We start from the raw sequence: 12,654 nt of genomic DNA on the forward strand, positions 1-12,654 counted from the left end.
TAAAGAAATGGGGAGAATCCCATCCTCTGCTTACTGACCTGTGAATTTTTTTTTCTGGTTGTTGTCAGTAGCATTTTGGAAGGACCAAATGACTTACCTTTCCTTTATTTCAGATATGGTTTCCCTGTTCATTTTCTTTTAATTAAAAAAAAATTTTTTTTGAGAAAGGATCTCACTCACTTGCCCAGGCTGGAGTGCTGTGGCACCATCTCGGTTTACTGCAGCCTTGACCTCCCAGGCTCAAGTGATCCTCCCACCTCTGCCTCCCAAGTAGCTGGGACTATAGTTGTGCACCACCAGGCCCAGCTAATTTTTTGATTTTCTGTAGAAACAAAGTCTCACTGTGTTGCCCAGGCTGGTCTTGAACTCCTGGCCTCAAACAATCCTCTCACCTCAGCCTCCTAATGTGATGGGATTACAAACATGAACCATTCTACCTGGCCTCTCTAATCATTTGAAGCAAAACTTTTATCCTAGGGATAGGACTGTTTAAGAAAAATTGAGTGGCAAAAGAGTTGTGTCTGGAATAGTGATAGTTACAATGTAGTTAATTTGTTGATTTTATAGCTTTCAAGTGTCTAGATGGGCAGTTATTTAAAATAAGTGTCTCCTCCCAGCTATAGAAATAATGATAATGGCTCAGGCAGGTCTTAGGTTGTCGTTTATTGCATGTTAACATTGTTGGTATGTTCTTTACATCTTTAAAAAGTTGTATTTCTGCTTGATTACGTGATAGAAAACTTATATATAGTAGAATATTGTTTGGGGGATTTAAAATGAAATGCAGCTCCCTTTTGGCATTTTATGACTTGTAACATGACCATTTCTTAGGGAAAAAATGAAGGCTATCAGTATAGTTTTATTGAAAGCCTATGGAGTATTTTTAGTTTCAAAGATAAGCCATTTACTGGACTTCCTTTCTGAGTTCCTTCAAATCCTTTTTAGAAGCAAGTTAGAAATATTTTTTTTTTTTAACTACTCTTAGATAGAGACAACCTTTTAGCTGAATTCTGATAGTGAAAGCATTTAATTTCAGCAGGAGGTAGGGATTTTTGTTCTCTCTCTCTCTTTCACACCATCACCACCCCCCTACCCGCCAACACACAGTTAAAGAAAATCCATAAAAAAATGCTGATGTATTCTACACTCCTGCTATCCATCCTCCCATTACATCTTCTATAAAATGTGGTCCTTGTTCAAAAGATAGACGTTTCAAAAGTGCTAAGATTTTCACCTTTACTCTGTTTAGATAAGTAGATGCCAGTTTAAACTGGTCTCTCACTGAGATCCACTGATGTTCCCTTTGAATTTTTATCAGGTCTTAGAAAATGTCAATAAAATAGCCTTGGAAAATATCTCAAGAGACCCTCATTTAATGCAACCTCAAGTCTCTGAATAGCACCAAATGTGGAGTGTAATTGCAAATTGCATTGCTTTAAATCCCTTCTACCAAATTGTTGCAGTAGCAGATTTCACAAGTAGTTTTTCTCAAATCATCCTGAAATAATAATAAAAGAGATTTAATTCTTGAAAGAGCTTACATGATGTAAGATCAGTTTTTAGAGAGTTATTTTAAGGTGTCCAGGGCCATAATTTGATCAACCAAGTATTTGCTATATCTTTTATAGGGAGCTATATAGGATTTGACTGGTCTACTCAAACAATTTATAGGTTATCTTGGGATAGAAAACTAACGTCATAAATTTGGGAACCAGGAAAAGTAGGACCCAAGGCATTTCTTTTGATTTCTTTTTTTTTTTTTTTTTTTTTCCTTTTTTGGAGACAGAGTCTCGCTCCATTTCCCAGGCTAGAGTGCAGTGTTGCAATCTTGGCTCGCCACAGCTCCACTTCCTGGCTCAAGTGATCCTCTATCCTCAGCCCCCTGGGTAGCTGGGACCACAGGCATGACCCACCACACCTGGCTCATTTTTGTATTTTTTGTAGAGATGGGGGTTTCCCCATGTTGTCCAGACTGGTCTCGAACTCCTGAGCTCAAGCGATCTGCCTGCCTTGGCCTCTCTAAGTGCTGGGATTACAGGTGTGAGCCACCACGCCCAGCCTCAAGGCATTTCAATCATTATTCATTCAACAGAAATGTATTAAGCAAAGCCTATATGCTAGGTGCTGTATAATGCTGGAATTATAGTGGTGAACAAGACTGCCTGTATGGTGCTCAGCCTGGTGAGAGAGGTCCAGATGCAAAACCAGGCAGTTAACCTCAATGATAACAGCTATCTTGAGCAAGTTAGAGTATTGAGGAAACACCTGGATTTGGAGGGGCATTGAAGATTTCTTTGAGGACATACAAAGCCAAACCTCGAACAGAAAGAAATCACAAATGGACATTACTATGTAACCACTTAAAATAGTGTTCCTTTTACTCTCAGAAAAATACATTTCAACTTTTCTAAAAGCAATCTCCTAAAATATAAATAATGGCTCTTTCAAGAAACTAAAATATTTAGACTTTAGAATCTTAGAGCAGGAAGGGGTCTTAGAGAAATCCAACTTGCTTTGACACCCACTCCTGTGTACTTCTGGAAAGAGTAGGAAACATAAGATTTCCAAAGAGTGTCAATGGGTCAGGAAATGGGTGTCAGTCTTGTGTTTCTTCTTATTTTTCTTTTTTTTTTTTTTTTTGAGATGGGGTCTCGCTCTGTCGCCCAGGCTGGAGTGCAGTGGCGCTATCTCAGCTCATTGCAAGCTCCATCTCCTGGGTTCATGCCATTCTCCTGCCTCAGCCTCCCGAGTAGCTGGGACTGCAGGCACCCACCACCGTGCTGGGCTAATTTTTTGTATTTTTAGTAGAGATGGGGTTTCACTGTGTTAACCAGGATGGTCTCAATCTCCTGACCTCGTGATCCACCTGCCTTGGCCTCCGAAAGTGCTGGGATTACAGGTGTGAGCCACCGTCCCTGGCCAGTCTTGTGTTTCTTACTCTTACCCCCTAACACACCCTACCCTACTCTGGTTCAGAATGTAAGTGTTCAGGGAAGATTATCTCTGTGTGTCCTTTGCCTTTTTTGTTTTGAGGAAAGGGTTTATTGTACTACTAATACATGCATTGTAGTAGTTCCTTCTCACACTGCTATGAAGAAATACTTGAGACTGTGTAATTTATAAAGGAAAGAGGTTTAATTGACTCACAGTTCAGCATGGCTTGGGAGGCCTCAGGAAACTTACAGTCATGCCAAGTGGGAAGAAAACATGTCCTTCTTCACATGGTGGCGGGAAGAAGAATGAGCCAAGGTGGGGAAAGCCCCTTATAAAACCATCAGATCTTGAGAGAACTCATTCTCTATCGCAAGAAGAGCACAGGGGGAGCACCCCCATGATCTAATTACCTCCCATGAGGTTTCTCCTCCAATGTGTGGGGATTACAGTTTGGATTACAATTCAAGATGAGATTTGGGTGGGGACACAGAGCCAGATCATATCATGCATAGTTTTTTTTTTTTTTAAATCAGACCTCGCCTGGTGCGGTGGCTCATGCCTGTAATCCCGACACTTTGGGAGGCAGATGCAGATGGGTCACCTGAGGTCAGGAGTTTGAGACCAGCTTGACCAACATGGTGAAACACCATCTCTACTAAAAATACAAAAATTAGCCGGGTGTGGTGGTGGGCGCCTGTAATCCCAACTACTCAGGAGGCTGAGGCAGAAGAATCGCTTGAACCGGGGAGGTGGAGGTTGCAGTGAGCTGAGATTGTGTCATTGCACTCTAGCTTGGGTGACAGAGTGAGATTCCATCTCAAAAAAAAATTAATAAATCAGACCTCAAGCCTCTTTCACACGTTTTTGTATCTTTTAACAGATACCAAATAGGGAAAGAAAAAGAGTGGTTGTGGCAAGCTATTACGAACTAGCACTGAAATTATGGCTGGCACCTATTCACCCTAACCTAATTAATCTGTCTGCTAAAGGATAGAAAAATTACTTTTTTTAAGTGGCCCTCCTTCATTTGGAAAGCTTAGATGGACTCCTATAGATACATTATTTTTCACTTGAATGTTTCCCCCTTAGATCCTAACTGATTGCTTTCATTGTGCACCTTAGCAGAAATATTACTTTCCCCTCATTTGTATAGCTTGCTTTCACAGGCCACATGACATCCATTATTCCTGATGAGCTTCTGGAAGAGTTAATTCTTCCTTGAATTATAGAAAGAATTTAGAAGCAAACAGTCAGAGGACTTCTAAACTGATAACACTTTTCCTCACCCTTGTTAAGAATGATTCTGAGATGTTATTCATATATATATATTTTTTTCCTCAGACAGATTTAGTGACCTGGTCCACATACCTCAGTGTTTGACGCTTTTAAAAAATTAATGGTAAAAGGAACAAACAGATTACCAGAGTTAGAGAACACCAAATATGTTGCAAAACATAGAAAAATTTATCTTAGTATCCAAACATGAGATATTTTAAAGGTACTAAATATTTTATGCGTTCTGTTTTTATCAAGTTGTTTTCCTTTATTATAATAGTCAGAGTGTTCTTCTATTATAACATTCACCCTATTGTAACATTTTGAACTGTAATTATTACTTTTCTTGTCCATTTTCATCACTAGACTGTGTGCCTCTTGTCTTTCATTTATGCCTGGCGTATTATAGTAGGCATTTGATTAATGTTAGAATGAATGAATGTACAATAGTAAATGTATGTGGCTCTCCTTGGTGAGAACTTTAAATAAAATAATATAAAGTTATTTTACTTTATATCAGATCCTGGGCATTTTATCAGATGTTCTACATTAAAAAGTATCAACTGACTTTGGGCCACTTCTAGGAACAGTTAAAATACATAGTCCTAGTCTGGGCACAGTGTCTCACATGTGTAATCCCAACACTTTGAGAGGCCAGAGTGAGAGGATCGCCTGAGTCCAGGAGGTTGAGGCTGCAGTGAGCTGTGATCGTGCACTCCAGCCTGGGCAACAGACTGAGACTCTGTCTCAAGACATGTGTGTGTGTGTGTGTGTATAGTCCCATATATTTGTGAAATTTAAGTATGGGCAAATAATGATTGCATTAGACTTAAGAGATCTATTGTTAAATACATAAATGTAATTTTAGCTTAAAAATAAGATTGATATGCTTACAATTTTGTTTATTTACATTATCTAAAAAATATTCGCATTATCGTGCAGCTCACATATATAGATATATACCAAACCAGTGCTTTGCTTTAAGTCAAATCTTTCTTATCCATTTTATGGTTATTTATTTTTTATTTCTGAGACAGAGTCTTGCTTTGTCACCCAGATTATAGTGCAGTGGTGTGATCATAGCTACTGCAGCCTCAAACTGCTTGACTCACATGGTCTTCCTGCGTTGGCCTCCCAAAGCGCTGGGATTATAGACATGAGCCACGGCACCCAGCCCATTTTATGACTATTCTAGGGAGCTGTTGGTAGATTGTATTCTTTAATTATGTTTCCACAGGGCTTTTGTACATTTCTTTCCTTCTGCTTGGAGCACTTCCTCCTGCAGATATTCATGTGACTTGCTTCCAATATTTTGTTCAAATGTCACCTTTGCAATGAAGCCTTTACTGACCACCCTCTTTAGTATTGCAGTACCCATCCTCTGCATTCACTATTCCCCTTCTGTGCTTTTTCTTTATCTTCTATTGTGATGTAAATTTACCTATGCACACACTTCCTCAATGAGGTCAAGAATTTTTGTCTCCTTTTTTCTTCCTTTACTGATGTATCCTGTAGCACATAGAATAATGCCTGGCACATAATCAGTGCTCAATAAAAACACGTTAAATGAATGGAGGCAGAAGTTGTTTAACATCTTGTGAGATGTGTCCCTGTCCCAGGTATACCTGAGACGTGTTGTATTTCTCAGTTGTACCTTTTCTTTTTGTTTTTCTTTTTTGTGAGACGGAGTCTTGCTCTGTCGCCACGCTGGAGTACAGTGGTGCAATCTTGGCTCACTGCAACCTCAGCCTCCTGGGTTCAAGCGATTCCCCTGCTTCAGCCTCCCGAGTAGCTGGAACTACAGGCACATGCCACCACACCCAGCTAATTTTTGTACTTTTAGTAGAGACAGGGTTTCACCATGTTGGCCAGGATAGTCTCAATCTCTTGACTTCGTGATCCGCCCGCCTCGGCCTCCCAAAGTGTTGGGATTGCAGGCATGAGCCACTGCGCCTGGCCTCAGTTGTATCTTTTATTCACTTTATAGCTGCCATTTCTTTGCAAGGAGCAGTGACTGAATTGAGGCATATCAGAACCTAATTGAAAAATTGTGGCCAGGTGTGGCGGCTTACATTCGTAATCCCAACAGTTTGAGAGGGTGGGGCAGGTAGATTGTTTGAGCCCAGGAGTTCAAGACCAGCCTGGGCAACATAGTGAAACCTGGCCTCTAACAAAAAATACAAAAGTTAACCAAGTGTGATGCTGCATGCCTGTAGTCCTTGGGAGGCTGAGGTATGAGGATCCCTTGAGCCTGGGAGGTGGAAGTTGCAGTGAGCTGAGATCGCAACACTGCACTCCAGCCAAGGCAACAGAAAGAGAAAAAAAATTGTATAATTTGGTTAACTGCTTAACCAAATAGGCATTCAATGACTAGAACCAGAATCAGAGGGAGGCAGACATCTTATGCACACTGTGTTTGGGAATCCAAACTTAAACTGACAGGTGAAATCATTAAAAGGTCAATTAAGAAGAGCCAAGGGCTGGACACAGTGGTTCACGCCTGTAATCCCAACACTTCGGGAGACCAAGGCAGGCGGATCATGAGGTCGGTAGATCGAGACCATCCTGACTAACATGGTGAAACCCCATCTCTACTAAAAATACAAAAAAGTTAGCCTGGCACGGTGGCAGCGGGTGCCTGTAATCCCAGCTACTTGGGAGGCTGAGGCAGGAGAATGGCGTGAACCCGGGAGGTGGAGCTTGTAGTGAGCCAAGATCGTGCCACTGCACTCCAGCCTGGGCGACAGAGCAGGACTCGGTCTCAAAAAAAAAAAAAAAAAAAAAGTCACCTTTTTGATATGTTATGTTCCCGAGACTTGTTAAATGCTTTATTCCACATAGTAACTTGATTATTTACTGTTATTTATTCTAGTCAAATGCCAACTAATTTAGTACCAGATGAAATATTTTCTTGTAATAAAATCGTTTAAAAATTAACTGATTTTTTCAGATTCATTCAGATATGTTTTTTAAAATTCAGTCATTTCTTCATGCTAAATTAATTGCAAAAAATGCAGTTTCCCTTTTAAAAAAAATGTATTAAACTTTAGCAGATACATTTTACTTGGCCAAAAAAATAAAACTGAGTTCAATTCCATTTAAGAACCATTTATTGAACATATGTATGTGAAAAATAGAAATATAAGATAGACATAAATGACTGTAACACAAGACATAAATGACTACAAATAAGGTAAAATGAACAAGAACTGTAAGTAGAAAGATGACCTGTGGGATTTCAGATGAGAAAGCGGCATACTGTCAACTTGAAAGCAGAGATGCGGAAGTAGAGGACTTGCACCTAAATTGCTGGGTTCTCATTTGTTACCTGTGTCCAGGCAAGTTTCTCTTTAGATCTGTTTTCTTATTTATAAATGAAGGATGATAATAGTATCAACCTCATGGGAGTGTTGTAGGGATTGAGATAATACATGTTGCCATGTAGACAGAGAATTCAGAGAGGTTAATTGATGCCTAGACTTAGTAAGTCCTAAACATAAGTTGTGGTGAGGGCAATGAATAATGTAGCCGTTGTACCACTCACCCAGAGAAGTTACTCTGGTCTGAGAACTCAGTTCCAATAGGAGAAGCTCATACTGAGCCACAGTTCATTTAGCAAACATGTATCAAGCACCCACTAAAGCTAGGAACTCTACTAGACCTGAGAGAATGATGAACGGGGAACACCCATGCCCACGTGGAGGTCATGACACTAAAGAGTAGTCAGGCTGGGTGCCTGTAATCCCAGCATTTTGGGAGGCCAAGACAGGAGGATCACTTGAGCCCAGGAGTTGAGACTTCAACTCCCGGCAACTCGAACTATGGGCATCATAGGGAGACCTTGTCTCTAAACAAAAAAACAAAAACAAAAAATTATCCAAGTGTGGTGGCTGTGATCCCAGCTACTCAGGAAGCTGAGGTGGGAGGATCACTTGAGCCTAGGAGGTTGTGGCTGCACAGTGAGCCATGATCATGCTACTGCACTCTAGCCTGGGCAACAGAGTTGAGACCCTGAAGAGAGAGAGAAAGAGAGAGAGAGAGAGAGAGAGAGAGAGAGAGAGAGAGATTAGATAGATAGATAGATAGATAGATAGATAGATAGATAGATAGATAGATAGGATAGATGTCAGAAAGGCCTGCGGAACAGTGTGAGGAAAGGCAGTCAGCTCTGAAGTTAAAAATAACCCAGATGTCCTTAACTGATGGAAAAATGAACAAAATGTTGTATATCCATACCATGGACTATTCAGCTACAGAAGCAATGAACTGCTGATAAATGTTACAGCATGGATGAACCTTAGAAACATGCTAAGTAAAAGAAGCCAGTCACCAAATGCCACATATCTTATGGTTCCATATACATGAAGTGTCCAGAATTGGCAAATCTACAGAGCTAGAAAGTAGATTATGGGTGCCTTGGATGTGGAAAGGGGTTTATGGGGAGTGACTGCTAATAAGCATGGTGTTTCTTTTGGGAATGATGAAAATATTCAAAGTAAATTGCAGTGATAGTTGCACAACTCTTGATATACTAAAAAAACATTGAATCGTGTACCTTAGATGGGGGAATTGTGTGGTCTGTGAATTACAGCTCAATGAAAGCTTTTAAAAAGACCAACAAAACACCAGCAGTTTGGGAGACCAAGGTGGGAGGATCACTTGAGCTCAGGAGTTAGAGACCAGCCTGGGCAACATAGGGAGACCCCATCTCTACCTACTTAACTTACCTACATGCCTGCCTGCTTGCCTGCCTGCCTGCCTGCCTACCTACCTACCTACCTACCTACCTACCTACCTACCTACCTACCTACATAAATAAATGAAGATTTAGCCAGACATGGTGGTACACACCTATGGTCCCAGCTACTCAGTAGGTAACGTAGGAGGATCACTTAAGCCCAGAAGGTTAAGGTTGCAGTGAGCCGAGATTGTGCCGCTGCACTCCCACCTGGGTGACAGAGTGAGACCTGTCTCAAAAGGAACAAACAAAAAACACATTAGTACTGTGTGGGCAGGCAACCCAAAGTCATCTTGACTTGGCTGTTGAGTGAACAGAAGACATGGCAAAGACAGGGTCAGGGGTCAGTTGAATGCACCCTTTGAAAGGAGCGTTATCTTGTCATAAAAGGAAGCCACTGAGGGCTGAGTGGTGCGTGATCACCCAGTCATACCTGTGAGAGACTGAATATACTGACACCTGTGCCAACAGGAATGATAGATTCCAGGGAGTGGTGGAAGATAGGGCGTTAGCCAACTGTTACAGGGCAATGTCAAGAGTCCAGGTAAGAGAGAAGGAACCAAGGAATAGAAGTAGAGATGCTTGAAAACCATGTAAGAAGTAAAAAGGCCTAAATGTGAGCGGCTGGTGAGGAAAGGAGAAAGGATGACTCTCTGAATTCTAGCATGAGTGAAGGGGCATGTACTAACACCAACGGAGATAGAAGAGAACAGGAACAATTAAAAATACAGTTCTTAAAGGCCCTGGACACTGTAGCCAGAGCCATTTCAGTGAGATACAGAAGCCACATCTTGCTTGAAGAGAATTGGAGCAAACAGGCAATCTCCATGCCTGTTCCTCTTATAGTCTGTGCAGTCAACTTTTTGGCCTTGCAAAAAGGCACATCATTTGGGTCGCTTAAGTACTATGACCTGAGCCATCTACATTGTATGTAGTTCACTTTCCTCTCTCTGGAGCATTATTTTCTAACTCTATAGTGAGACCTATTTTTTTTTTCCAATGAAAAGCTAAATAGTGATTAGGAAAACTTAAGGAATATTGAGATTTCTGAGCCTGTTCAAGTACTAGAGCAGTGTTAGTTTTTTCCTAACTTTGTTGGAAATGGATTACTTCTTATGAAGAAATCCTATCACATATCCCATTGAAAACTGGTAAAAATAGAGCCTATCTATGTCCAAAGTCCTAGAAGGTGGTTCTCACCACTGGGATAAATGGATGAATGTGCTCCCTGGGATAGATCCAGGTTCTGTGGAGCTGAAACTAACACAGAATGGAAGGGAGGCCCTTTTTGAAAAAAGAATGTGAAATTGGGCCGGGTGTGATGACTCACACCTGTAATCCCAGCGCTTTGGGAGGCCGAGGCAGGCAGATCACAAGGTCAGGAGATCAAGACCATCCTGGCCAACATGGGGAAACCCTGTCTTTACTAAAAGTACAAAAAAGTAGCTGGCCATGGTGGCGCGCACCTGTAGTCCCAGCTACTCGGGAGGCTGAGGCAGGAGAATCATTTGAACGTGGGAGGTGGAGGTTGCAGTGAGCCGAGATCACACCACTGCACTCCAGCCTGGCGACAGAGCAAGACAGCCTGACGACAGAGTGAGACTGTCTCAAAAATAAAAAGTGAAATTGAGACCACATATTTAGATATAAGGCCTTAGAAGAACCCTGAAGCTTAAGCCTCATTAGCTTCATGGCAGATCTTCCTTTGATCTTGATAATGATGGTGGTGGGGATGATGGGGGTGACTGTTAACACATTGAGCACTGATGCGTCAGGCATTGTTCCAAGCAGTTTTTACATATTAATCCTCGAAACAACCCAGGGCGCAGTAGCCGAGGTACAGAGAAGTCATGCCGAAGGTCACACAGTGGGAAGCGGAGTTGTTAGGAGAGGGAAGAAGGGCAGTATGGAAAAGAACACCAAACGGAGAGCAGAGGCCTTCGTGAATGTCAGCTTTGCCACCCGTCTGTGGGGAACCTGGGGGAAAAATCACTTAACCTTTGCATGGATGTCCTTGATTTCACCTATAAAAAAGGAATATTGATGCATGTCATGACTCCTTGACTCTGTTGTTCTGAGATCGAGAGAATGTGTGAAGGTGCTTCGTGAAGGTAAAGTGCTTGGAAACGTAGTATATTACACAGCTTGCTCTTCCACCTCAGTACTGTTGCTGAGGCTTAAAAATTCATTTAATTTTGCTTACTTTTCATTTCACTTCTAATGTGTCTAATCTATTTCTTGGACATGATTTTTGTTCTCAGGTTACTTGTCTGCAAGACTTTTTTGGTGATGACGATGTTTTTATTGCATGTGGACCAGAAAAATTCCGTTATGCCCAAGATGACTTTGTCCTGGATCATAGTGGTAAGGCAATTCTTCAGCTAATTCATTTTTCCATCTTTGTAACCCCTGAAATGAAGGCTTGGGATTTAGCCACTCAGTTCATGCATGTTAAGAAGTCTGGCATGTTGAGGGAAGATAGCATTGGCAGTACTATTTTTGAACCAATGAAAATAAGGAATAACATGAAAGCATTTGCCTACTTATGAGAGAGAGAGAGAGAGAGAGAGAGAGAGAGAGAGAGAGAGAGAGAGAATAACCCAAAGCCTAATTCAAGTAGTTTTTACTTTTAGCAATTCAGTTCTCTCTCTTATTGCATTGTTTTGCTGCTGAAATGTTGCATGCTTTCCTTCAGAATGGTGGTTGGCTATGCCAACTTAGATGCATGGATAGTGTTGAACATGAAACAATTGTCCATTTTTTGTGATGTGTATGCATAAGGAAATCTATATTAAAAAGAAATAGATAAAAGGATAATACCTGTTAATGGTGATTATCTGAGGTGTCTTTCAACTTCATTGGGTTTTTTTTGGTAGCAACTTTTTTGTTTTTTTAATTGAGACAGTGTCTCCTTTTGTCTCCCAGCCTGGAGTGCAGTGGTACGATCACAGTTCACTGAAGCCTTGACTGTGCTCCTGGATTCAAGTAATCCTCCTGCCTCAGCCTCCTTAGTAGCTAGGATTAAAGACATAAGCCACCGTTCCTGGCTAATTTTTAAATTTTTTGTAGAGACAGGGTCTTGCTGTGTTGCCCAGGCTAGTCTTGAACTCCTGGCCTCAAATGATCCTTGCCCCTCAGCCTCCCAAAGTGCTGGGATACACCCACACACATACGCACACACACTTACTTTGTTTATATACAGTCATGTACCATGTAAGGATGCTTTGGTCAATGATGGACTGCATGTATGATTGTAGCACTGTGAGGATTTTTACCATACCTTCTCTATGTTTAGATGCACAAATCTTTACCATTGTGTTATAGTTGCCTACAGTATTTGGTACAGTTACATGCTGTACAGGTTTGTAACCTAGGAGCAATAGACTATACCATATAGTCTGGGTAAGTACTGGGCTACACCACCTAGATTTGTGTAAGTTTACTCCATGATGTTTACACAATGGATAAATTGCCTAGTAATGCACTTCTCAAATGTATCCTCATAGTTAAGTAACATATGACTATATTTAGAAACAAAGCTATTTCATGCGTGAGATGAAAAAATCCCCTTTTCCTGACTTTGGCCAATATATGGAATTTTCAAGTAGTATTTGGCAATAACAGTCTCAACTATTTCATGTATTATTGGTCCTGGGGATATTGTTTTACCCTATTGTCTTAAATTGCTTTAAGCCTATGACAGTAGT

General features: G+C 41.0%; 1 protein-coding gene across 4 annotated transcripts in view; it reads left to right on the forward strand.

Annotated features, from left to right (window-relative positions):
- LOC104669530 (serine/threonine-protein kinase DCLK2) overlaps positions 1-12,654 on the forward strand; it is a 172,289-nt gene that overhangs the window by 104,509 nt on the left and 55,126 nt on the right. For all 4 annotated transcript variants that reach the window (XR_004052254.1, XM_030913615.1, XM_030913599.1 and 1 more), the window contains exon 3: positions 11,209-11,311. Coding sequence is in view for 3 of the 4 variants with exons in the window: in XM_030913615.1 (XP_030769475.1) it covers positions 11,209-11,311 (103 nt within the window). In the remaining variant the exon portion in view is untranslated. The remainder of the gene's footprint in view (positions 1-11,208; positions 11,312-12,654) is intronic.

The sequence above is a fragment of the Rhinopithecus roxellana genome, chromosome 2 (genome assembly GCF_007565055.1).
Source record: "Rhinopithecus roxellana isolate Shanxi Qingling chromosome 2, ASM756505v1, whole genome shotgun sequence".
Classification (NCBI taxonomy): Eukaryota; Metazoa; Chordata; class Mammalia; order Primates; family Cercopithecidae; genus Rhinopithecus; species Rhinopithecus roxellana.